At 48.5% G+C, this 27,683-nt stretch overlaps 1 protein-coding gene across 2 annotated transcripts in view; it reads left to right on the plus strand.

Moving 5' to 3' along the window:
* KDM4C (lysine demethylase 4C) overlaps window positions 1–27,683 on the plus strand; it is a 2,012,700-nt gene that overhangs the window by 331,087 nt on the left and 1,653,930 nt on the right. For both annotated transcript variants that reach the window (XM_086961357.1, XM_086961358.1), the window contains exon 5: window positions 22,263–22,456. In XM_086961357.1, the coding sequence (XP_086817483.1) occupies window positions 22,263–22,456 (194 nt within the window). The remainder of the gene's footprint in view (window positions 1–22,262; window positions 22,457–27,683) is intronic.

A 27,683-nucleotide genomic window follows, 5' to 3' on the forward strand; every position in this document is an offset into this window, starting at 1 on the left:
CACTGCAGCCCGGCCTTGCAGATACTCGAGGCCCCGGCTTCACCGTCGGAACAGGCCACAATCTTCAACACGGTGTAAGTTCGTTAAATCAGCAGATAAAAACATCATGATTTCGCCATCAGAGTGAGGGACACTTCATACAAGCAGAGGCTGGGCGTAAGGTCAGGATATTGTACAGGATCTTGCGGCGGAATACGGAGATCGGCGGAGCCGGGAACCTAAGCAGCCATCTTGTTCGCCGTCGTAGCTCCTCCCCCTTTATAACTTTTTAATAACCTAATCTGACCCAAAAATAAAGGGACACCGGGGATCAGATTAAGGTTTTTTATATTTAAGTCCCCTTGCCTTCATCTTACTAAGAGCTACCCAACACTGTGGTCGAGCCCACTTCGACTTTTAGGAGTCGGGATGACCCGATGATGAAGCATGACACCACTAGGGTGTGAGAGGGTAACTAAAAAGAACTAGCTGTCTTTCCCTTACTCAACCGGGACTTGATTAGCATGGTCCCCCTTCCCTAAGTGCTAGGTGCATTCTCCATACAACATTAGCCTTTTTTTTTATATAATACACTATTTTGAGATTTGGTCTTGAAAACATAGTGTATTGGAGTATCTATTGTGATTTGAGTTTCGTGGGGAGGATATACTCCAGTCTCCTTCCTCTCAAAACCCCCTTGATCACTGGTCAACTTATCAGTGATTCCTTGTGTATTTAAGACCAAAGATATTCGTAGGTCAGACCAATTGTTTATCAATTATGGATCAGTCAGGACGGGTCTTGCTACCTCTAAACAGTCCATACCTAGGTGGATTGTGTCATGCATACAACTATGTTACCAAAAGGCTAATAAGACCTTGGGGGGGTAAACCTAAGGCTCATTCCACCAGGGGCAAAGCTGCCACAACGGCTTTGCTCCGTAATGTTCCGATTGCAGAAATCTGCAAGCGGCCACATGGAAGTCTGTCCATACCTTTGCTAAGCATTACTGCCTGGACACTGATGCCAGGGCAGACGCTCAGGTTGGGCAGGCTTCGCTGCGAAATCTGTTCGCACAATAGTGGTGTTATTTCTCTTTTCACCACCGCCGCTTTGGTGTGGGGATGGGCTTGCCATTCTATTAACTAGATTATGACTATACACAGAGATCCCCTACTACAGAAGGAGTTGTTACTGTCCTGTAACTCCAGTTCTGTAGTAGGGGGTATCTCTTTTATAGTCATAAGCGCCCGCCCGCCTCCCCGGTGGAGAGAGATATTCATGTAAGGAATGCTACAGGTCTGGCGTGTTACGCCTTCAAAAAGAACTGAAAGTAAAAGGGACCTGCAGTGCATTCTGGGATACTGTGAAGTTCTGGAAAGTTCTCTTAAGGGCACAGTATCCTGTTCTGAGCCACATAATGGCAGCCTATAGGGCTTGTCTGTCCATGTCTTCCTTTCTATCATTCCAGAGGGTTTTTGCTGCTGAAGCAAGGGAAATCTGGACAGACTTTGCTGTTTGTGGATTTTTGGTGGAATTTTTAGTTGAAGTACTGGACAGTATATAGGCTGCATTATCCTTCTTTAATTCTCTCTTAAGTGTCTGTGCAGTTCTGCATTTTTCGACACTTTAAGAGATTATTTTTCATTGCTCCGGGGTCCACGCACATGGCCGGGACTATTCACTAGATTATGACTATAACAGAGATACCCCTACTACAGAACTGGAGTTACAGGACAGAAACTACTCCTTCTGTGATAAGTCACTTTGTGGATTGTTTCAAGAGCAGCCAGCGCTCATACAGAGTGAGGGACCTCTCCGCTCCCGGACGGACTTTGGGTTGCATGACCCAGTGTCGTATTTGCAAATAATGGTAGCATTCAATTTCGGGTATGTTGAAGTCAGACTTAAAATCGTCGAAGGATCGAGGGCCCTCAGTATAAAAAAAATGCCCTATAGACCTGTGCCATGCTTTGTCCCAATGACTAAATACCTCCCAATCAAGGCCCGGGATGAAGTCCAGATTTTCTGTAATAGGAGTGAGGGGCTAAGGGAAGGTTGCCGGAACATAGCGGGTAGCTGTAGCGTCCCAAGCTTTCAATGTAGCATGAGCCACAGGAGAGCCATAAAGCCAAGGAGGCCTAGAGGCCTTGCGAAGGAAGGGGATCTTCCAGAGAGCCTTTTTTGCTAGCGCACACTCCCTAAAGAACCAGCACTTTGCAGATTCTAGTTGAGCCCATTTTAATAGAGTCCACAGCTATGTCTCTTTGTAATAGCGGTCAAGGTCGGGTATCGCCAGGGCCCTCCTCATTGGATCAAAAAATCAGATCCCTATTTATTCGTGGCCTCTTGTCTGCCCAGACTAAGGCGATAAATTTGGATTGTAGCTGCTTTAAAAAAACCAGAGGGAGGTTCTACCTGTAGGGTTTGAAAGTGGTATAAGACTTTGTGGAGTATGCTCATCCTGAGGGCTGCCATTCTACCCAGCCACGAGAGATTAAACGGCCACCATAGTTTGAGCTCCTGCCTTGTCTGATGCAGCAGCCGAGAGTAGTTCAGGAATGTTGTCTCAGCTGTGGATAAGGACACTATAATGCCCAGGTATGACATACCCTTTTGATGGCACTGAATAGGGCACGCATGCGCCAGAGCCGTGATGGTTGTCTGCTTCAGTGAGAAGCTCAACGCCTGGGACTTGGCCACATCGACCTTGAATCCAGAGACTGCGGCAAATTCCTCTAATTCGGTCAAAAAATCCGGAACTGAGGTGTTGGGGGAGCACTCCAGCGTGGCGACGACAATGTCTGCATAAAGGCTGATGGTATATCGCTTTCCTCCATTAAGGATCCCCTTAATCTGCTGATTCTCCCGAACCCGCTGGGCTAACGGCTCCATGTAAAGAACAAACAAAAGGGGGAGAGCTGGCAGCCCTGTTGCGTTCCCCTGGTGATATTAAAGGGGTTAGATGTGAACCCATTTACCCTGACAGTAGCTGAAGGGCGGCTGTAGCCACTGAGCAGCCATTGGCGAAAATGGCGCCCAAACCTCTCCAAGACAGTCTCCTAGAAGGGCCAATGGACCCTATCAAACGCCTTCTTGGCATCTATTGATAGGAAGAAGCGCTCCTCTGACTGTCGGTGGGACTTATCCAAGAGATGTAGTAGCCTTCTGGTATTCTCGCTACACTGCCTAGTCGCAACAAATCCGGCCTGGTCCGGGTCTATTAATCCCAGCATAGAGTTCATTCATTTAATAAGCTAGAATATAGTTTGTATTTCAGTTGGTAGACTTGTTAGAGTCATCCATTTTTCATGGTCACATTTGAAACCGCCTTGCTAAAACACTTCGCAAAAGTCTCACTTGAAGTGAAGCTTGTAAAGAAGCAGAGGTAAGGGGAGTGATCTAGAGTGAGACCCAGCACCACATGTGTGAACTTGCGTAAAATGAGATGACTGAATAGGTGAGATAAGTATACCTTAATTGGTTTGTAATTTATAAGGTGCACTGTTTTAAAAAAAAAAAAAAATGTCCTCATTTGCCTTGCCGTCCTCTCAATCTCCAACCGCCTGACGTGTCGCACTGTTATATGTGAATCTGGTGGTGTGGTGATAATCAGCGGTTGGCCTTGAGTCAGACAGGTTATAGGGAAGCAGACAAACAGGTTTTCAGGAGCTTGAAAATTTGAGAGCAAAATTGAGATTGGCGGCAAATGATACTAGAACGGTCGTGGGCTAGGTATCAAAGAGCAGGCATGAGATATTGAGAGTAAAGACTACTAGCCCGAACAGCGTACTATGCAGCACCACTACACTGAGCTCTCCTTCAGCCATGTAGCTGATATGAGGGTCATGTACTTCTGTAGTTATCACAGCCCTCTGTTGATTGGAATGTATGTTCTCTTGTAGAGGATTTCAGTGTATAGTCCTAAGCATTTGAATAGTGCCTCCCATGTGCAGGGACCCAGGAGCACTTCGTTAGATATATCTTCTTAAGTTGTCATCTTTCGCCTTTCTTCGGGAAGGCTTGCATAGACACTTAAGAGATAGAAATACTATAATTCAGCCTAATTAACTAGTGTACTCTGGCCATTACTGTATATTGAAGTGAAAAAAGATAGCCATTGATTTAAAATGTTTGCAATTTATGGAGTTTAATACATATAGAAAACTCTCCTTCACAAAACTCCTTTTTTCATGATAGCGATGAAAGGGTTGGACAGAGGAGCCCCCACATAGGCTGCCATTAATGTCTCAAAATGGATACCGCACCTTTAAGAGTCTTAAGAGACCACCTGTATCCCATGATGCAAAACTAGTGGCAGTTACATCAGTTCTTTTTTCCAGCTCCTCTTAACAGGACCATGGAGCTATACCTCATATGGTGTTTCATCAAAAATCTCTGCAGAATTTACCTTTTTACAGATTTGCACAGATTTGACAAGTGCACTGACTGTGGAAGTAAAAAAGGCCAAATCTGACTCGCACAGAGTGTGTATTCTGTGTTTGCCTGTTTCTCATGTTCCTGAGACATGTCCTATCTGTAAAACCTTCTCCAAGCGCACCCTGCGTGACAGGGAGAAGATTCTTCAAGGGGCAGAGGAGCGGAGAAAACCGCAAGCAACATCCCCAGGTGGGACCTCTGGGCTAGGAGAGGGTTGGTCCTCTACCAAAACCCTGTCTTCAGCCTCTGTGGGGGGCTCCCCAGGCAAAGAAGAGTGGAAAAACTATGCAGGTCACCGTCAAGGACGACGACGTCGAGGGTAGGTATGGCGACGATATGTTTACCGTCGACTCAGGGCTCTGAGTTAAAGCGACGTCGACGCTCCACGTCGAGAAGATGATCAGCAAGACCTTCCTGTTTTCCATCACGGCAGAGATCGCCGTCTAAGACGCCTCCCCGGTCAATGTCGACATATCAGCGCCCATCGCCGTCGACACAGCACCACCGAGTGGAGGAGTCACCGAGGGACGACGACGTCGAGGAGTCATCGAGGACGTCGAGGAGTCATCGAGGACGTCGAGGAGTCACCGAGGATCGAGGACGTCGAGGAGTCACCGAGGACGTCAAGGAGTCACGAAGGGTCGACGACGTCGAGGAGTCACCGTCTATCTACGCCGAGACGACACCGATCGCAGACTCAACCAACCAAAAGTTTGTCGACCTCAAGGGGGGAGTTCAAGGTCAAGACAACGTCAAAGATCGCTGTAAACTAGTAGATCGACATTGTGGGGGGAGATCTTATAATAAATCTTTGGCTCCTCCCTCACTTCAGGCAGCTTGAAAAAGGAGGAGGTTGATTTATTCCTCGGATTCTGAGTACTCGTGTACATATTCATCTACGAGGACACCACCTCACTCTGATTCTCCTGGACCAGCTGAACATCCTCCTCCTCCGCTGCCGCCTCCTCTGGGGCCTACTGCTCCTCAGCCTTTGACTCCTGCTGTGCCTAGAAGATGGAGGTATAGGTCCCGTGCGAGAGATCGATCTCGCAGCCACCGACGTTCGTCCACACGCTTTCATCACCGACATTGTTATGAGAGATCTCTCTCCCGGCACACCAAAGACACATCCTCCACAAGTATTTGGAGATATTCGCCCACACTTTCGGACTCTCCTCGTCAAAGGGTGTCTCCAATTGACGACATTACCACCTTTCAAGATGTTTTACTAAGAGGGGCGTCCAAACTAAATATTCCATTGTCCACCCCTGTGGCATCAATGTCGGTCATCTTTGAGACTCTCCAGCAGAGACAAGCTTCTCGCCTCTTGCTCCAGCGCCAGTCTTATTGGAACCGGCTCTGGAATTATTCTTAACTCCTTCTTCCATCAAATCCACTCCTTCCATGCTACAGAAAAAATACCGCCCTCCTGAGCAAAATCCCACATTCCTCCGGACGGACCCCATACCAGACTCATTGTTGTGGCACCTAAGAAGCAACATGCTACGGCTCCAGCGTCAACAGTACCACCATAAAGTAGACTCAGTGGGGAGGAAGGTATATAACACGGCAACTGCTAAAATGAAGGCTTCTAGTGCTACAGCCTTGCTGGGCAGGTATGACCGTACTCTTTAGGAATCCCTTCAGCAGTTCGCAGACCTCCTGCCAAGGGACAAGAGGGAGGATTTTACTGAGATATTAAATGAAGGATTTATGGTGTCCAACCAATTAATAAGTGCAGCGGTGGACATATCACTCCTTTCAACACTTGGCTAATGTCAGAGTGGCTCTCCGAAGACGTTCATGGCTTCGCCTCACCTCGCTTAAGCCCGAGGCTCAACAGCGAATCATGAATTTACCCTTTTCTGGCACTACCCTCTTTGGCTCTCATGCTGATGAGGAGATGGCTTGCATGAAGGCGGAATTGGAGGCCTTGAAAGCAGTATGTCTTGAAAAGCCGAAGGAACAGCACAATACTTTCCGCCCTTTCCAACGGCGTTACTCTTCCCAGAGGTTCCAGAGATACCAGGGCCGTCATACATATCAGCAACAATCATACAGCGGTCATTCCAACCGTTCCAGAAACGTCAACCTGCACAAGGGCCAGCAACCTGCACAAGGGAATAAGTCGCTTGCTGATTATAAGCCCTGAAGCCTTTCTTCCCCCTCTTCTGTTACCCACTCCGATGCGGAGAAGCACTCAAAATTTCCTTGCAGAGTGGCAAAAAATAACTCCGGGCAATTGGGTGTTGAATATTGTTCACAATGGATACTCGGTATGTTTCACCAGCCCTCCTCCATCGAGCCCTCCAACACACTCACAGTACCAACTACGTCAGTTACAATTGGAGGTCAACATTCTCTTACAAAAAAGGGCAATAGAACCCGTTCAGTCCTGCGCCCCGCTGTACAAGCGGGGCACAGGACTGTATTCCAGGTTCTTTCTGGTCCAAAAGAAAGACAAGAGCGAGTTCAGACCCATTCTCGATTTACGATACGCAAATAAGTGGGTTCAGAGAGAAAAATTCCGAATGTTAGCGTTGCATCAAATCTACCCTCAAATTCATCAGGGGGATTGGTTATGCGCGATAGGTCTGCAAGGTGCATACTTCCACGTTGTGAGAAGTTGGCCCGATATGCAGCGTTCGCTATTCTAGCGACTGCTATGTATCGTTCCAAACGACCCTTATGGTGATTGGTTGTAAGTCAACCTTAGACCAGCTATCCTAGTAGCGTGGATACGAGCAGTCTTCGGGCTAAACTCTAGAGGGCGTGTTAAGCCAGCTGTTATACCATCACATACCCCTTGAACCCCAAGTGAAAGGACACCACACAAGTGTTATGAAAATAAACAGAATATTTATTAAGAATCACAACAGCCCTGGACTCTTTATGAGGACAGGGTACTAAGCACAAACCAAAACTCTTAGGAAAATACTTCAAGTGCACAATTAAAACAAGTGTCCGAGGACACGGAAAGTTTAGTGGTCTCGGGCGGACCCGATAAGGCAAGTCGGAAGCGAGGGACTCGGGACCCTAGAGTAAGGAGGCTATGCAGGCACCGAAATGCCGAAGTTACCTAGGCACGAGGGCTGCGGCTGCACAAGTCTTACAGGCGTCGGGGTCTTCGCTGACGAGCCAGGAGCCGGAAGAAAAGGAGTTGCTGGCCGGCGACCAGTGCTGAATAGTTCGTAGAGATCCAAGCCTGGATCAGAGATCGTTGATACCTGAAAGCAGAGGGGACCAAGTTCGTACTACTAGCCAGTAGTCAGAGGGTACCAGGAAGGCACCGGTTGGCTGTCATCTCGACTAGGTGAGTGGGCGACGCTAGGCTCTGCAGTCTCACGGACCAGGAGGCGTTGTCGGCGACCAGGATGGAGGTGCGAGCTGTCCCACGAAGGTTGATGCTGTCGGCGTCGCTGGGCCCAGGATTGGGGCAACAAGCCTTAGCAGATTTCAGGGCCACGTGGTGGGCCTAAAATGGCGTCTTGAGTGGACCAGGAGGGTCCGGGGTGCTTCTCTCAAAGATGGAAGCAAAGGCCAGTCTGGAGTAACCAGACCAGCAGCGTTGGTTGTCGGATGTCGTCAAAGAAGGGCACAAGCCAGCGGCTAGTGACATCAACGTGCTGAGCAGCGAGCAGAAGGGCCCCACGCAGATCGTGGAGATGCTGGGAGACTGCACTTCGGTGCTGGAGCTGCTCAGGGTCGGGGCTTCTCGGACCCCAGAGCACTCACCAGAGAATTGCTTCGATGGTCGTGCTGATTAAGAAAGCGTGCAGGTTTTGATGATGGCCGGTCCCTCGAGGTCTCGTCGCACCCACAGATCTCAGCTGAGCTGACGACGTGGGTAGAGGTCAGAGGTGCCAGGGAAGCCGGTTCTCGTCGAGCTGGACCGTCGGATTCCTTGAGGAAGGACTTGCAGCAAACCGCAGAGTTCTTAGATGGTGCCCGCTGGTGCAGGGTGACTACTCCTTAGCCACAAGGGAGAAATCTTGAGAAGAGTCTCGAAGTCCTTTCGTAGAAAGTATTCTTGATTCAAAGATGATCTAATTTGGAAGGGTCCCCGCTCCGGCCTTTATCCTAAAGAAAGGGGCGGGTACATGACTAGGTCCTGCCCTAAGGGTGGGACCAGGAAGGGGGGTAGTTACACCCCTCTCCCCTGCCGGACTTTCCCCAGGTCAGGGGCTGCGCGCCCCTGGAACTGGTTCTGACCGGCAGATGCGTAGTGAGCACCGGGGTGCCACTCCGCAGTCACCTTCTTGCAAAGCCCTACCTACCCAGAATACACAACCCTGAACACCGCCCTCGACAGGAAACCCTTTGTCCAAGCTCGCCTCGCTGGAAGGACTCCCAGCAGCAGGAGGTCAGACTCGTGTCTGTGGTGGCAGCATCCATTTTGTGGAGCTGAGGCTTTAGTTAACTTTAACCGGGGTTCACAGTTACGTACATGTCGTGTCCCTCTAGAAGGGCGGAATGCTAACATCGTCGCCAGAATTGGTGAGGGGGCAGTATCCCGATTCGTATGACACCTTACTCGACATGTCTTGATAACGCGATACCGAAGTTACCGATATGGTACGCGTTATCATGGAACAGCCATGAGGGGGCGTGGCTTGGATGCCGAGGAGGTAGGCAGCGTGAGCTCGGAGCTCCGTGCCCGATCCCGGAAAATATCCTGAAAATTCATTCGAACCCCGAGATAAAGGACACTATCCGGTACTGGACGGTACTGCGGAGGGTCCGGGACCCACGGAGGACGACGCCGAGCCTTCCCACAGCAGTATCTCAACTTTGAAAGCTGAACTCAGCCGAGAAATCGCGGACCCCAAAATGGCGGCGAGGGCACGAGATCGCTTGTGACGGAGATATCTGCCCGGAGACCCACTGAAGACCGCTCCCGGACACGCTAGAGGTGTTGGCGGCCGCGTCGCGCCTCTCCCCAGGTGCCGGATGGACTTTGGGCACGCCCTTGGGCGGGGGTTGAGGACTGTCTCCTGATTAGGGCGACAACGGTGCGACAGTGACCCGGAGACGAGAACCCCGGACCTCTGGCGCATCTGGCGCTGGCCGGGCCGCGACCGCTCGGTGCTTCCTGCTTCTTGGTGACATTCCTGGGCCTGAGAACCCGGCCGGAAGACGGTGCCCGGCGACGGTCGGAGGGCGACCAAGAACACACTTGAGGACCACCGCCCATCCCGGCCCAGATGGGGAAGCCGAAGGGGAAGGGAGATGGCGCGACCGACACTGAGGCGGCGGAAGGAGCGGAGAGAGACCAAGCGGCGTTACAGCGGATGCAGGATCGTATCCTGGAAGCCATCGCCACCACAAAGGATGCCCTGCAGCAAGATATAGCTCAGGTGGCGACGGGTTTGGGCCTCCTGAAGGCCGACCACGACAAACTTAAGGACAGGGTGAAATCCGTGGAGACCACGGTTAAGGACTTAGCCCCGGCCCAGGCAACGGTGAAGGCCCAGATGGCCGACGTGATGGACCGTCTGAAGGTGCTGGAAAGGAGGGCCGAGGATGCAGAAAACAGGAACAGGCGCAACAACGTACGCCTAGTGGGCCTGCCGGAGAAAATTGAAGGCGACGACATGGTGGGCTACTTGGATAACTGGCTGCGGGCGGAGGTGGCTCCAGAAGGTCTGTCCCCCTTCTTCTCCCTGGAGCGGGCACATAGAGTTCCGGCGCGTCCGCCGGCCTTGGGCCTTCCTCCTCGCCCGGTGGTGTTCCGGTTGCTCCATTACCGGGACAGGGACTGGCTTTTGCAGAGGGCGAGAGAGGCAGGGCCCTTTCAAGTGGAAAACAACAGAGTCACCATGTTCCCGGACTACACGTTTGAGACTCAGCGACTCCGGGCAAACTTCCTGTCCCTCAAGCGGGAGCTCCGCCAGGAAGGCATCAAGTACTCCCTGTTGTTTCCTGCCAAGCTAAGAGTGGTGGTGGATGAGAAGTCTTTATTCTTCACGACCTCCGCGGATGCATGGGACTGGTGGGACACTTATAAGGCAGGAACGGACGGTGCTAAGGTCAGGGAGGAAGAGGCTAAGGTGGCGAAGCCGATCAGGCAGTCCCAACGGATCAGAAGGAACCGCAAGAGGACCGGGAAACCTTCGATGTCGCAGACGGAAGCGGAGAGGCAGGCGGCCCTACAGGCGGTGGTGGACTTATCCAGAACCGCCAGGACTCAGTCTGGGAAGGGTACGGATTCGGAGGACCCGGGCACGGGCTCAGAGACAGGACAATCGGAATTTGGTGGAGCCCGGGGCCCTATTGTGACGCCGCAGACCTCGGGAGAGATACTGGAGGCGTGTTGAACTGGTTTGGCGGAATGGACTCGCTGGTTGGACACCGGGGCGATGGACCCGCAGCAGTGGAACGATATTGATTGAGGTTTTGGGGAGCTGTAATGTGGGGATTGTGGGGTGGAGCGCGCGGGGCTGATTTGTTGGAGGTCTTATAGCATTGAGCCGCGCCTTACTGGCCCCTAAGGTCATCGCAGTGGGGACTGCGAATATTACCACCTTTCCTTGAGGGGTGGTCGGGAGTGTTGGTTTGGATGGGGGTACTTCCAGTTGCGGGGGGCCTGTCCTGGGGGGGTGGGAGTTGCGAGCAGTTGGGGTTGCTCAGGGGGTTGTAGTTGTTGGAGGGGTTTGGCTTCCTGTTTGGAGAGGGTGGGGGGGGGGCCCGTGGTCGCGGGACTTAGGCGAACACTGTTCTCTGCTGTATGGTCCGGTTGTGTAGGGGGGAATGGCTAGTACTGGAGCGTTGAAATGTGTGACCTGGAATGTGCGGGGTATGCAGTCCATGGCGCGCAGACATAAGGTTCAGGCGTACCTCAAGCGTAGGGGGGTTCATATAGCGTTTCAGCAGGAGACTCACCTCAATAAGCAGGAAGGGGCGGCTCTACAAAGGCGCTGGAGGGGGCAGTTATTCTACACGACATTTTCAGCATTTGCGAGGGGGGCATTGATTTGGATACGGGCGGGGGTCCCCTTCCAGGTCTCGAAGTCGTCGATAGACCCAGAGGGCAGGTATGTGGCGGTGGAAGGAAGGCTGAGAGGCAGGATGATTTCTCTCTGTAATGTGTATGCTCCTAATGTAGACCTGCCTGCTTTCTTGTCTAACATCTCGGGCAAATTGGCGGGTTATTTGGCAGGGCCGGTCCTCATGGGGGGGGACTTCAACTCAGTTGAGGATGTGCTACTAGATAGGTCCCATCCCCCGCTGCGCGCGTCCCCAGTACATAGGATCGCCAAGCGTAGATTAGAATGGCAGGAGAGCTGGGCCCTCTTGGATGCATGGAGGGCGTTGCACCCCACCACTAGGGACTACTCCTTTCACTCGCACCTGCATGATTTACATGTACGGCTGGATGCGTTTCTTTGTTCGGAATGTGTGCTCCCTGCGGTGGGAGGGGCGGAATACTTGGCCAGGACGATATCGGACCACAACCCCTTGTTGATGTCTCTGGAATGGATGGTGACTGTTAACTGCGTGCCAACATGGCGCCTGCAACCTGACACCCTGGACGACTTGTTGTTCAGGGAGGCCCTGAGTGAACGTATTGAGAGGTATTTTGAGGAGAACAGTGGCTCGGCTTCCACGAGGGCGGTTGAATGGGATGCTTTCAAGGTGGTGGTGCGGGGGCACTGTATTGGGCACACGACAGGGGCGCGGAAGACTCTGTTGGATGACTTAGATAAGGCTGAGACACGGCTGAGGGATCTCGAGAGGAGGCGCCCGAATCACCCTGAACTGCAGGAGGGGCTTAGCGGGGCACGGGAGGGGCTGGCGGTAGAGCTAGAGCGGCTGCGTAGCTTCGACCACAAGGCGTACGTGACGAGGGCGCATGCGGAAGGTGATAAGGCGGGGGCGATGTTGGCTTGGCTTGCTAACCCTATCCGGGGGGGAGGGCCGATCATGAGGATCCAGGAGCCAGGGGAGGAGCCTTGCCACTCCCAACCCGGGATCCTGAACAAGTTCCGAGCTTATTATGAGGGGCTCTATCTGAGTGGGGATACGGGAGGGACGGAGGAGCTTGAGGAGTTCTTGGACGGGCTAGAGTTGCCGCGAGTGGAGGACTCGGAGGCAGAAGAGTTAGGGCGACCCATCTCCCTCGGAGAAATAGGTTGTGCTGTAAAGCAGATGGCTAGAAACAAGACCCCGGGCCTTGACGGTCTACCGATCGAATTTTATGGCAAATACCTAGAGCATCTTGCTCCGCGGCTGCGCGAGGTATACAATGAGGCGCAGGAGAAGGGCCGACTCCCGGGCTCTATGTGCGAGGCCCTTATGATCCCACTCTTGAAGCCGGGCAGAGAGGGTGCGGCGCTGTCCTCGTATCGTCCGTTGTCTATGTTGACGACGGACTACAAGATCCTCAGTAAAATTCTGGCCAACAGATTGCTAGTGCACATGACGGGCCTGGTTCATGGTGACCAGTGCGGTTTCATACCGACACGTAATACCACTCATAACATCCGTAGACTCACGAGACTGATGGGTGCGGACTGGCCAGACACCGTCTCCCCATTTGTCCTGTCCATTGACATTGAGAAGGCATTTGACAGCCTCGAATGGGGGTACCTGTATGAGGTGATGCGTCGCTTCGGGTTGGGAGACGGATATATACAGTGGACCAAGGTCCTCTACACTGAGGCGGTAGCGAGGGTCCGGGTGGGCGCACTGATCTCAAGACAATATCCGATTAGGCGTGGCACTAGACAGGGTTGTTCCCTATCCCCGCTACTGTTTGCGTTGGCAATGGAACCCTTCGCTGCGGTAGCCAGACTGGGCCGCCAGTACGCAGGTTTGCCTTTTAGGGGGAGGCCACACCTCATCTCCCTATATGCGGATGACTTGTTGATGTTTTTGGCCGATGCCGGCGCCGAACTTCAGGGAGCGCGGAGGCTACTGGAGCAGTTCGGTAGGTTATCGGGCCTGAGGGTCAACTGGCCTAAATCCTGTTTGTTTCCCCTGAGGCAGGGAGAACCGTGCCCACTCACTGCTCAGGAACTCCGGTGGGAGCCGCGCTGCCTACATTATCTAGGGGTTTATGTTTACCACGCCCCGTCCGACCTGCTGGACGGCAACATAACTCGCTGTATTAACGCCCTGCGTGGATCTATGGACTTCTGGGCGACACTACCGCTCTCCCTGGCTGGTAGAATTTCCCTGCTTAAAATGATAGCCCTGCCCAGGCTTTTGTATTATTTTAGGACACTGCCGGTATGGATCCCGAGCTCGGTTTTCAAACGCCTGAGGTCACTGATCATAGCGTTCCTGTGGGGCACGGGTAGGAGGCGCATAGCGCTCGACACGCTGTTCCGCCCCAAGGATGAGGGAGGTATGGCAGTGCCAGACTTCGAAGGATATTACCTAGCCGCGCAGCTGCAGACTTTTACTCAGGAGGTGGCAAGAGTATATAGAGGTCCCGAGGACGCGAGAGTCGAAGGCACCCCGAGACACGTTCTGGCCTATATTACGCTGCACCAGAAACTCCGAGTGGGAGACCTGACGGTCGAGGAGCAGACTTTCCGGCTATGTTGGGACCGGGCCCGTAAGCGGGCGGGTGTCCGCCTTATGTATGCCCCCGAAATACCGCTGGGAATGGTCACTGCCCTCCCACATGGAGGTGACTGGTCACGCTTGCTAGGGTGGGAGGAGGCGGGAATACACGTGCTGGGTGACCTCTACGAAGATGGGGTGTTGCTGCCGTTTCGAGACCTGCAGGAGAGATTTGACCTACCGAGGGGTGACTACCTGCTGCACGCGGCAGTCACGGGCGCCATGCGAGCCCACTGGGGGGAAGGGCTGCAGGAACCAGGCACCTCGATGGCTTGCCAGTACGCCATGATGGCGGCGGGAACCTTTAAGGCCGTCACGTGCCTGTACTCGAGGATGCAGCGGGAGGCCTTGCAACCTTTGGCAGCCCTGAAGGCCAAGTGGGAGCTGGACCTCCAGGTGGAGATACCAGACACGACCTGGGGCCAACTGCTGAGACGGGCGCGGAAGAGCTCGAGGAATGCCAGGTTCCATTTGATCCACTTTTATGTTATCCACAGGGCATACCTCACGCCCGGGAAAATCCAACAGTACTTTGGGACGGCCGACGCTGCTTGCCCCAGATGTAATACAGCGGGGGCGGATCTATGTCATATGCTGTGGGATTGCCCCTCTTTAGGCGACTATTGGCAGGAAGTTGGGCGGGCCCTTAACGGCGCGACGGACAGGGATATCCAGTATACTAAAGCAGTTGGCATCCTTCACTGGTTCCCACACACACCTAGAAATACGATGTCAAGTAAATTTATAGATTTAGGGCTTATCTTGGCCAAGCGGGAGATCACACGAAATTGGAAGTCCAGAGTGGGGCCCACGTATAAAAGGTGGTATGGGGAGTGTCTGAGATGGGCCGCGTGTGATAGTACCCTACGATACCAGATGGCCTGGAGGTCGAATGACGAGAAAGCACTGGAAAGGGCGACTGCATGGGAGGTGATGGTGCAGGCGCTCAGGGATGTGGACGACGAGGGGCAGGATGGCGAGAGCGAACTAGCTGGAGCAGACCCAAACACTATACAGGAGAACACACCTTAGCGATTGTTTGCTTCCTCCTACAACACACCGGGCACTAATACATGGTTACTCAAGCGCAGCGCGACCACGGGGGAGGGCGGGTAGGAAGCTGGTTTGGAGGGATGTTGGGGCACCGAAATTTGGGGAGGGGGAGGGGCGTAAATCACAAAAGCATTCCAGGGTTATGTGCAAAATGAAGCGGTCGGACAATGTAAGAAGTACGAGACCAAGACAGAGATGAAGCTACCCGCGTCAAGAGCGGGGTGGTCCCTCCGGATGAAGATCGACTGTCTCCAATTGAATCAGTTCCTGTCATGCCATCTGTCCTGAATATCTTGTCTGTACATTTATATTGGTGATGCAATAAAAATGATGTTAAAAAAAAAAAATCATGGAACAGCCATTGGGTCTTGGTTCCGCAAGCTGCAACCGGGCTCGGCTCGGGCCAGAACCCAATTCACACGATTCCAAGCACTCTGCCTTCAGGATTGTCAAGGCCTGCCATAGGAGTGTCTGATAGGAACTCGGGTGTCCATTGTATGGTTAGATATAGGGCTACTATACCTAAAGCAACGAGCGGGTACGCTACGTTGCCCCAGCTGTCGTGCAGCCAGTTGTGTCAGATTTAGATGGCCATCCAGGGGTGGCATAATACATGCTTCAGCCCCTGGTAGGCCCTGGGTACACCGATGCCCTGAGTTACAGGGTCTGACAGGGTGGCCCAGTTCCAATTGGGTAATGCACCTAAGGTACACGCATCAATTTAGAGAGAGAACAGCTAGGCTGTGGGTCTGATTAGCAGGCCCACAGCCCGAGAAAGTCGTAAACCAGTGAAACAAAAGCAAAAAGTCCGGGTGATCATAGGATTGCAGACCCTACTCTCCTACACACGTCCCCACAGTAAAGAAGCATTGCAAGTTCCTGAGATTCACAGTGGGGAACAACCACTACTGTGTGCTTCCATTCGGCCTGAAGTCAGCTCCCAGAACATTCCCAAAATGCATGGCAGTAGTGGCTGCCCTTCTGAGGAAGCACAAGGTGTTCGTCTACCCCTAACTAGGTGACTGGCTGATCACGGCGTCCACTTCTCAGGGAGCTTGACTACACTTCAATTGGACCTCCGATCTTCTCCTTCGGTTGGGTCTTCACATCAACCAAACAAAGTCAGTCTCAACACCTGTCCAGTGTCTTCAGTATCTGGAAGAGCCCATAGATACACGCACGGCAAACATGTATCCTTTGGAGGAGGGACGCTTATCGATCCTTCGGAAGGCTCAAGCTCTCATGACCATGTCCTTTCCAACAGTGAGGAAGGTCTCCTCTCTTCTACTCCATGGCATCCTGTATCTTCCTCACTACAAATGCACAATTCCACATGAGATCCTTGCAGGAATGTTTGGAGGATCAATGGAACCAGAGAATAGGGGATTGGGAAGACAGGATTTAGCTGTCACAGCATGCTCTTCAGTTGGTGTCTCTCTCCCCGCAATCTCCTATGAGGGATCCCCTTCCACAAGGAGACACCGAAACAAACCATAGTAACGGATGCTTCTCTCCTCGGCTGGGGTGCACACACAGACCACCTTCAGATACAGGGCAAGTGGTCCATGAAGTAATCCACATTCCACATCAATCTACTAGAGCAACGAGCGGTTCATTTGGCTCTGAAAGCCTTTCAGCCATCATTCCACTCCAGTTCCCTGTATGTCCAGACGGACAATACGACAACAATGTTCTACCTCAACAAGCAGGGGGGGGGGGGGGCTCAAGATCACAACTATTATCTCTGGAACCTCAAACGATCTGGAAATGGCTCTTAGCCAGAAATCTGACCATCACAGCAACTCACCTCCCAGGAGTTCAAAATGCCCAGGCTGACTCTCTAAGCAGACTCCTTCAGGAAAACCACAAATGGGTCTTAAACAATGATCTGGTGCGAGATATCTTAAGTAGATGGGGTACTCCAGAGGTTGATTTTGTTCGCTACCGCAGAAAACAACAAATGCCAATACTTTGCCTCGAGGTTTTACCAACCGGAAACTCTGGGGAGTGCCATGTGGATAACTGGTCAGGCAGATTGCGTTACGCCTTTCCTCCGATACGCCTTATCCCGACAGTCCTCAGCCAGCTCTTGCAGTCACGGACCAAGATGATCCTCATTGCTCCGGAGTGGCCGCATCAGTGGTGGTTTACGGATCTTCTCCACCGGTCCCTTCTGCCACATCTACGGCTTCCGTGTCGGCCGGACCTTCTCACTAAGTTCGGCAGACAGATGGTGCACCTCAACCTCTCATCATTGAATTTGGTGGCATGACTCCTCAGTTAGTGCTCTATGGACATTTGAATTTACCTCTGGACTGCATGGAGATACTTAAAGAGGCCAAGAGACCATCCACACGCACTTCTTATGTATACAAGTAGAAGGGATTCTGCATCTGGTGCGCCTCTAAGAAGGAAGATCCTACTTCCTGTCAGGAAGATGTTATTCTCCCATACTTGCTACATTTAGCACAATCGGGCCTTCAATTTCCTTCCATTAACGTGCTCCTAGCAGCTCTAGCTGCTTATAGGAAATGGCCTTCACATACTTTCTTTTTCAAAATCCCAGTCGTTAGAGACTTTCTAGAGGGTTTGAGGAAAGTGTTTCCTCCCTTCAGGCGTCCTTCTTGACCTTGGGAGCTTAATGTGGTTCTTTCTCGACTGATGCAGGAGCCTTTTGAACCCATTCATAGAGCTTCTCTCCAGCATCTGTCTTGGAAGACAGCTTTCTTTGTAGCTATTAGTTCTGCCCGCAGGGTTAGCGAATTCCAGGCACGATGTTATCAAGAACCATACATAGTTTTCCATTCCTCCAAGGTGGTTATGAGAACAGATCCGAGATTCCTTCCTAAAGTGGTTTCGGATTTCCACGTAAACCAAACAATTTCATTACCTACCTTTTTCAGCACCCCTCTTCTCCTGCTGAGAGGTCTCTTAATTCCCTAGATGTCAGGAGGGTTTTGAAGTTTTATTTAGACAAGACTAAGGATATCCGTAGAGCAGATCAGTTATTTGTAAGCTATGGCTCTATCTGTACATGTCTAGCTACTTCCAAACAGTCCATCTCCTGATGGAGTGTGTCCTGTATCCAGCTCTGCTATCAGAAAGCCAACAAAACTCTTGTTAGTAAGCCTGGGGCTCACTATACCAGAGGGAAAGCAGCTACTGCGGCTTTACTCCGTAATATATCTATTTCAGAAATCTGTAAAGCTGCCACCTGGAAGTCAGTCCACACATTTACAAAACACTACTGTCTGGACCCTGATGCCAAGGCAGATGCTCAGGTTGGACAGGCTTCCCTTTGGAATCTGTTTGCCTAATGGAAAGGTCACTTCCCTGTTTCTTCCACCTCTTGGGGGTTATGAGATGGGCTTGCGAGTCTATTCAAATGCTTAGGACTATACACGGAAATCCCCTACAAGAGAAGGAATAGTTTCTTACCTGTAACTCCAGTTCTCTTGTAGGGGTATTTCCGTGATAAGTCCCAAGCAACCCACCCTCCTCCCCGGTGGAGGAAGCAGACTTATCCGGGATCTTGCATAGGCATTCACTCCTCTACGCCTTCAAAATGAACTGAAGATACTGCCACTAGCTGTGCATCATGGAATACTGGTGGTCTCCAGAGTCTCTTAAAGGCACAGTATCCAATCTCAGACATATAATGGCAGCGTATGGTGGGGTTTCTCTGTCCAACCTTTTCATCTCAATGATGAGAAAAGCGGTTTTGTGAAGGGGAGTTTTCTATATGTATTAACCTCCATAAATTGCAAAATTTTAAAATTAATGGCTATCTTTTTTCACTTCGAGATGAAATAATGGCCAGTGTAGCCTAGTTAGTTAGGCTGCATTATTATCTTTCTATCTCTTAAATGTCTATGCAGGCCGTCACGAAGAAAGGCGAAAGTTGACAACTTAAGAAGATATATCAACCGGAGTGCTCCGGGGTTCTCCGCACATGGGGAGGACTATTCAAATTCTTATAATGTATCACAGAAATACCCTTACAAGAGAAGTGGAGTTACAGATAAGAAACTATTCCTTTTTTACCATAACTGCCCACTTGAGGGCACAATAAAAGGGCTAATAGTGCAAGTCTATTCTTCAGTTAAAATCCACAGAAGAAAGGTAGAATGTATGGGCGGTGTGCGTTTTGCTTGTAGACCTATATATAAGCACTATTGTATTCCAGAGTGATGGTGCTGCAGTTAGTTCTTCTGCTAGCACTTTCCAGTATACTTGGAAAATGGTGAACTGTCTCTGCTGGAATCCAGAGACTGACATCACCCCAAAAACCGCACAAAGATTACTTTACACACTGCCATGCCTCTTCTCTCTCCATTGTAGATGTAGTGTGGGAATTATTTATATGTGCTTTGAACTCTGGCAAGACCTCAGCAATCATGGTAAGTGCAGCACACGGAGGCATGCACTTCAGACCAAAAAGCAGACTTCCTACTACCTTGGTAATGGGCAAACAGTAGCACAGGGGAAGAGGTGGGGCAGAATTATATTCGTTTTTACAAAATTCGCCTACTTGTTTATGCTTCACCTCACATGCTCTTTGCCATCCTTTTGCTCAGACTCTTATTATTGTCTTACTTTTACTTCAACCAATCCCATCAAAGCCTCTTTGTAAATTCTGGACCTTGAGGTTTGGAGAGGCTTTTTTTGGCTGCTAAAGTGCTTCTTTACTACTGCAGCCACAATCCCTAGAAGTTTTGGCAAGCCTTTTACAGGGTCTGGGATATATTTTAAATTCTTGAGAATTGACTGTCCTTGTGTATGGTTTCCTTTTCAATCCATGTCATTTAATTTATCATAGGCCACAAAATAAAACCTGAATTGGCAAAGCTTATAGGTCTTGCTTATTTGAGAGCTATTACTTTGCGTATGTCTTTCAGCTAGGTTGTAGAGCAGCAGGAAGGTGGGATGGAAAAAGAAACACCAACGGTGGGACGTGAGAGGAAAGAAGCAACTATGAGCAAAGGAGTATGGGGAATGGGAGGGAAGTAGCAGCACAGATAACTACAGGGTTGAGGTCAGAGGGATAGAAGCGTCCAGAGGAGGTGGTGTGAAAGATGCAACACGATGGGAAGAAAAGATTTTTAAAAAAGCAACAAGACTGAATACAGCACATACAGCAGCGGAAGGACCCTAATCGAGAATAAGCTGTCACTACTTTCTCCATGCTCCTGTCGAAAGAAGAGTGAGTGAATTTGGCACGTGCTAACCACTTTGGAGGCAGACACTGAGAGCAACAATGAAGCCTGTGAATGGTAAGCAGCGGGCAGGCCCGAGCCTCTTGTAGAAAACAAGATCTCCCGCAAGCAAGAGTGCATGCGCAGTGCATGCGCTTTAGGCAAGACCTAAAAAGAAATGAAATTAGAATTAATGCAAATGCGTAATTGTGGCAGCCAAACACTTACAATGAAAAGTTAACATTTAAATAAATAATAATAAATGTATCAAGCTTTGCATGTTATTTTAATAGAACAGTACCCTTGCTTCCTAGCAGGCTGGTGCCTTTAGAACTAGTATATGAACACCTTTTGGTTTTAATGCGCATCACCGATAAATATGAGTATATTTCATTTAAGGAAAAGGTACAATTGGTTTGGAATTAGTGTAACTTGAAGACATAGTTGAACACACTAGGACGACTAAAACAAAAGCAATACAGATAGGGGGAAAACGTTGGCAAAGAAAAGTATTGGCCCATGGCTCATGGCACTGAAATGCCCTTCTTTTTAGGGGGATGTGCACATGTTACCAGCTGAAATGTCAATCATCACATAAGACCACCAGTGGCGGAAGTGGGCTCATTCAATACCCCAAACTATATCCTGTAATGTATACATGTTTATTTCTCTATTTGTTCCTTTTTGAAACTACTTGAGACTGGCAAGACCTCTAAAGATGCCTGCAGGACAGACCTAAAAAGGTGATTCCCTGTCTTCCAAAATATTATAACGTTCTCCTATATCAGGAGTGCTTGTAAGCATCTTCGCTTATGATGAGCTAATCGCACCCAAAAGGAGACCATTGAATGCTGCTGTGATTTGCCTGTAGGCCTCTTTCTTAACATAAATCTTTATCCCTGCTGTACCTAACCTGGCCAGTGCATGGTACCAGTGTGTATGTCTGTACCTGTGTGCTTTGGTGTCTCTTTATCTGTACAGTTGGTTAGTGTGATTGAAGGCCTGTTGATATGGAAGCATGTATATTGGCACTCCATGCGAGTGTGCCTGTATATTTTGTGCTTACACTCTACAGCGTCCATATAATTAAGTCTAAACTAGGAGTGTATTTGGCCAACGTTATAGTGATTTTGGTTGCATTAATTTATTAATATATGGAATTCATGACTTTTATTCAAGGAATATAGTAGTTTAAAGTATAGATTTCGGTAGGGGCTTCTTTATTGCATGTAACCTGGACCTGCGTTGGCATACCGAGTTTCTGGAAGCATGTAGTGCCAGCCATATTAGGGTAGACAGATATTGCAAAGCCCCACACCCTTCTGGCTTGCCTCCTTGGAGTGGTGTCGAGACCCAAGGGTCGCAAGATCCCCTACTAGCTTGCCGAGATTGCATTACTATTAGCGAAAAGGAGAATAACCATTGGCTGGATGGGTGACAGGCTGCCGCAGACTAACTCTAGGCTCGGAATTATGTGAATGTGGTGTAGCAGAGGAGGACCATATGCGCCTCACCCATGCTGATGAGAAGGCTGAGGATGCAGTCATGACTTGAAGGCTGGTTCTTAATAAATGTAACGAAAAAGGTAATGCTAGCTCATGGGATGACACGGAAAATGAGATGTGAGTATTTTGTTCCTTCTTTGCTACCTTGCATGGAATTTGACTGCTAAGTGTCGTGATGATATCTATATCTAAATCTATAGCTATATCTATTCGTTCTTTTTGGGTAAATAATTTATGTCTTGGACTCACTATTCTACTATTTTCAATGGATGTCTTATGCTTCCTGTGACCTGCATAACATTGTTGTGCCCTGTTCCTCAAGACACTGTCTGGAAATACGGAGGCAGAGTTCTCATTGATATGTAACCTGTCTTTTGCACTGCTTGTTTTTGTTATGTTTTTATGAAAAACTCAATAAAAGAAAGTTTTTTAAAAAGTATGTATTTACTCAAATGTTTGCTGGCAAAGGCGCCTGTGTAGGAACAGCTCTTTTACCCAATTTATTTGATCTTGTTTCCAGGACATTAGTGAATGGAACATTTCTCACCTAAACACGATTTTGGACGTGGTTGGAGAAGACTGTGGCATTTCCATTGAAGGAGTAAATACACCATACCTATATTTTGGTATGTGGAAAACGACTTTCGCTTGGCACACAGAAGATATGGATCTTTACAGCATTAACTATCTTCACTTTGGAGAGCCCAAGTCATGGTACGATTAACTGTTTTTCCCTTGATATTGACAATGTTGTAATCATACATATTTAGTATACTTAGGCCTGTGTAGTCTGTGGGGAAGTCCGCATGGAAATTGAAAACAAACCTTATCACAAAGTGCAAATTGTGCAGAAAATCAGTTTATTGCATGCCTTAATCCTCCACTATAACCCTGAATGTACTCCTAGACACGATGAGGTTGTGCCCTCGAGCTCTTTTTGCATGACTAACAATCATTTTAGGATTGTGCAGGGAGGTTCCCAGCTTGCAAGCTCTGTAGCCCAAGGGTGCATTTTTACATTTCCATCTGTTCCTCTTGTACATGTAAGGGGTTTAGCGATTGGGTCAAGGATGGTACCTTTATGTTTTTACTGCTGAATATAAAGATATGTTTTAAAGGCTCTGACAGGTTTCCTTCGTCACAGCTAATTATTATCAAGTCCTTTGACTAATGCGCGCTCTTAGCTTTCTCTGGTTGCAGGACAAAGTTTTGTTCTGGAGACCCTTCTATTATTTATTATTTGTTTTTTTAACGCGCATGAATCACCCCCGTCGGCAGTGGCCTAGGATACTGAAACAGTTCAGTTTTTTAAAATGTCCTAAAATTGTGATGGGCAGTACATTCTCGTAGGTGTAAGGGAAGTTTATTCCAAAGGTAGGTGGCTAGAAATGTAAATGCACAGCTTCCTGAGCGGGTTTTCTTGATTTGTTATTTAGTGAGTAGTGATTTGTTCATAGATCTTGGAGACCTTATTGGTCGATAGGGACTTCGTTTTTCCATCAAGTAACTGGGTCCTTTGCCATTAAGCGCTTTGTTCACTAGGCAGCAGATTTTGAAAGTGATTCTGTTCCTCTCTGGCAGCCAGTGTAGTGCACGCAGTAAAGGAACCACGGCAGCTCTTGGCAGTAGATTGTGAATATGGTGAGCCACTGTATTCTGAACCACCTGGAGTTTATCCAGGAGGGATTCGTTGAGCACGGCCAGAAGAACATTGCCATAGTCCAGATGACTAATCACCAGTGCCTGGACTAGGGTCTTGCGCACTGAAAGTGGGAGCATTGGGAACATTCTTTGTAGTAACTTCATAACATAAAGTAGGTGCCAGTGGTAGCCATCACCTGTCTTTCATAGTTAGGTTCTGGTCTAATTTTATGCCCAGATTTTTCACTGAGGATTTTGGAGTAGGTGGCACTCCCAATTCAGGTGGCCACCACTCAGGGGGCCATAACAGTGAGCGGCACTGAAGAGCATGATTTCAGTTTTTCCACTATTTAGCTGGAGAAAATTTGCGGCCATCCAGTCTGTGATAGCTTTCATGCCATCCATTCATAAAATGGTCTCTTTTCTCAGACAAATCTTTTTCAAAAGTCAGCAGAAGTTGTGTGTCGTCCGCTTATGAGATAGGTGTGAAACCATGGGCTCTTATAATGTTTGCAAGAGGAGTAACGGTATATATTAAACAGTGTGAGGCTCAGACAGGAGCCTTGGGGCACTCCCTTATTAATTATCATGGCGCGTGACCTAAATGGTCCCAGGTGAATGGTCTGAGTTCGGTCAGACAAGACATTTCTAAACCACTGTAGCCCCTGTCCCTGGATGCCTATTTCTGCCAGTCTCTGTATCAGTCTTAAATGAGATATTGTATTGAAGGCCGCTGACAAATCTAACAGCACAAGCATAGATGGTTGATTTTTGTATAGGCTGCATCTGATATGGTCTATAACAGCTAAGAGTGCAGTTTTGGTGCTATGGTTGATCTAAATCCTGATTGTTAAAGTCCACCGTCGGGCCTTTCTAGTTTGAATAGTGTCAGAACATGCATTTTCTGTATACAGTGCGTGTTTCGGCTACACTTCCCAATTGGGAAGAATTTTTTGACCGTTTTAAGGTTTCAGATAGTGTTTTGCCTGAGGTCTTTATTCTTGTAATATTCTGGTTTTCTTTATACTTTCTTGCTTATTGCTGAGGAGATGGAGAGTAGGTTTAGCTTCGGTGATCTTCTCATTTTGATAAGCTAAATTGATAGGAGATGGCGGCACTCGTGGTAGATAATGTTCATCAAGGTAATGAGGTAAATAAATGATGGGTATTTTAGGGTTACCGTACTCGCAGCTTCTAAGGGCTAAGAGAATATGTTCAGAATCAGAAGCCTATGAGAGATCGGAAGAAACGATACTACAGAAGTACAGAGATAGAAAATATCCTGAGGTCACATTACAAGCAGCTAAAATTCGAGTGGCCACCAAAACTCGGGAAGAACTTCTAAGAACCAATATCAAACTAACCAGTGAACAGAGACCGGTTTTCGTCTCCAAGTACTCGACCAGAAGCAAGGCTATTAAGAACATCATACTTAAGAGTTGGGACATGATTCGTCTCGAACCTGACTTTCAGGGCATCTTTAACACCAAACCACTCTTTGCGTACCAGAGAGCCAGAAACATCAAGAATATCCTTGAGACCGAACTCACCGACATTCCCACCAACTACTATGGCACCAGACCGTGCCACAATTGCGGCCATTGTCATAACATAATCCCTGGCAACACTTTCAACCATCCATTATCAGGAAAAGTCATCAAATTGAAAACCAACGCTACTTGTGACTCGATGAATCTTGTTTACCTACTCAAATGTCCCTGCGGATTGCCTTATGTAGGCAAAACCGAACGGAAGATTAAAGTTCGCTTGACCGAACACAAAAGCACCATCAGGAACAGATCAACAAAGGCACCTTTGGCTGCTCACTTCATGACACACCAGCACAATGTGAGTCAACTTAAGTTCCTTGTTTTGGAGGTTGTCCCACTGAAAGCAGGCGTTGACAACAAGAAACTACTACTCCAAAGGGAAACAGCGTGGATCAAGAGACTTGATGCCTGCCAGCCCAAGGGGCTTAATGACAGACTTGAATATAGTTGTTTCTTATAGATAATTGTTGTTCCTGCATACTCACGTTGTCTTTCACTTTGTCTGAAGCTACAATGTTCATACCTTGCTTTTACACGTCTTCACTATTCACCCTCCGTTCACTCTCCCTGTTCACGGGTTTTCCTATCGCAATTTCTAGCTTTGATTTTCTAACTGATCATTTTTCATTCTACTCTGTTGTGATTATTCTCAGCTTACTTTCTTTTGGCTCATATATTTTCTGAGACCTTTATTACCCTTTGGCTACCTTTGTTCTTTGACCTATTTTCCCTCTGTCTATCTATTTCACCCCTTTGTCTTTCCCATTTCGTTTTGGTTACATCTGTAATGTTACCTTCGTTTACCCATTTCACCTTGACCCCATTCTAAGATGGCCGCCACTTTCATGCTCGAGTGTTTTTACGCTATCCTATATTTTCTAATTTACTGTTTACTCATAGCGCACGTCTTTTATTGTTTGACCATGTATTTTTGTATACCATTTGAGGTGCTCCACTCGATTGAGCTTTTACCGTCACGACTTACTTTTCCTACTTCACATACACGCTAGTCCGTCGTTTACCTTTATGGTCCTATTTACTTCCGCATTAGCTTCGGCGGTTCACTAACCTTCGGCAACACGGCGTTTGGCGCGTTGCTACACTAACCCATCGGTAAGTTTTACCTTCACTCGCACGGTGTTTTCTTCTATTTGGGTTGCGTTTACCCTATTAGTTTAGACATTAACACTTTCTTCTGTTATCATTTTTAAACGCATGCAGTGATATTCGGGTCCATCAAGACTGACCCGTTTTCGATTCGTATCACGGTGGTTCTTCTCTACGCACTCTGAGGCTTTATCTATATCTGGACCACACGTTGTCATTAACATAGTTTCATTTTTAGCTTTTGCACCCCGGTTCTTTTTCACCATTGTTTATATCGACATTGATTCATTTTTTTACTCCCTGGTCTTGCACCTTGGTTCTTCCCCACGCTTGCATGCCTTTTCTTAGCACTCACTGAACAGTTTATTTTCACTCGTGGCTGAGAGCTCCCCTTCTTGACATCGTTTCATTCACTTACAGATTCTCTGCTATCCCCTGACGAAGGGCCCCAGCCCGAAATGCATAGGGATGAAGCTCAGATCTATGGATGTTGATTAATTGTGTGCCCTAAAAACATCGTTACCTAAAAGTGTCACTATGAAGATGTAATATGTGACCTACAAATTAATGGATCTCTGAATAAAAGAGTACTACGATTATACTCGCTTGAATTGCATGATACTCATTGATGAAAACATAACTTAGGAGTTTTCCTCCTTTCGGAGTGCCCTTGGAAACAGTGCAAGCCACCCTTGCACTCTACATTTTTTTTATCTTCTCATTTTGGACATCAATTGGGATGCAATTGAGTTGTTCAATTCAATTAATTTAGCTTTATTCGATTTGAAAAAGCAAATCATAAAAGCGTACAAGTTAAAAACATACAAATTAAAAACCAACAAAAGTAGAACTAGCAAATGATAACACAGAATACTAACAAATTTAAAAGAAGAAAGAAGAAAAAGTAACCTGCCCATAAACATAGGTACTTTGTTAGAAATGCACTTATCACAAAATTCAGCATTTAAGCAGACCCGCCAATTCCTTAGATTGAACCTTCACGTAGGCAATTAATAAAATCTTCCATAAAGATGATTGTTGTATACAGCGTCAGAATAATTACGTGGAAAAAAGTTACTGCCATTCATTTCCAAGGCGCTTATACCCATTGGATAAAAAGACCCTGCCTTTGGCCTTAATGAAGAAGTATATATGTTATGTTATGTTATGTTACAAGCTTTTGTATTGCGCACAGCTGCCCCAGCTAAGGGGCGTCCTGGCGCATGGCATGTTATAAGCAACACCTATAGGGAACATAACAGAAAAGAAGACAAAGGCAAGTTATTCAAACAGAAAAGTTTTTAAAGCTTTACGGAACGCTAAAAGATCAGCAAACAACCGCATCTCAACAGGAAGAGAATTCCAGAGCTCGGCCGCTCTGACCCGGAAAGAGCGGCCACCGACCCGACACAGCCTGTATCGGGGGATCACCGTGAGAGCTTGACCCAGAGATCTCAGGGACCGGGTAGGCACATACCAGGACAGAAGGTCCGCAAGAATTTGAGGACTCCCACCCCTCAAAATCTTGAACGCCAAGCACAGCACTTTAAATTGGATTCTTGCCCTGATAGGCAACCAATGCAGTGATCTCAAAGTGCCGGAGACGGAACATGTTCGAGGTAAGCCAACAATGGCTCTCGCCG

Source organism: Lissotriton vulgaris, chromosome 3_1 (genome assembly GCF_964263255.1).
Source record: "Lissotriton vulgaris chromosome 3_1, aLisVul1.2, whole genome shotgun sequence".
NCBI lineage: Eukaryota > Metazoa > Chordata > Amphibia > Caudata > Salamandridae > Lissotriton > Lissotriton vulgaris.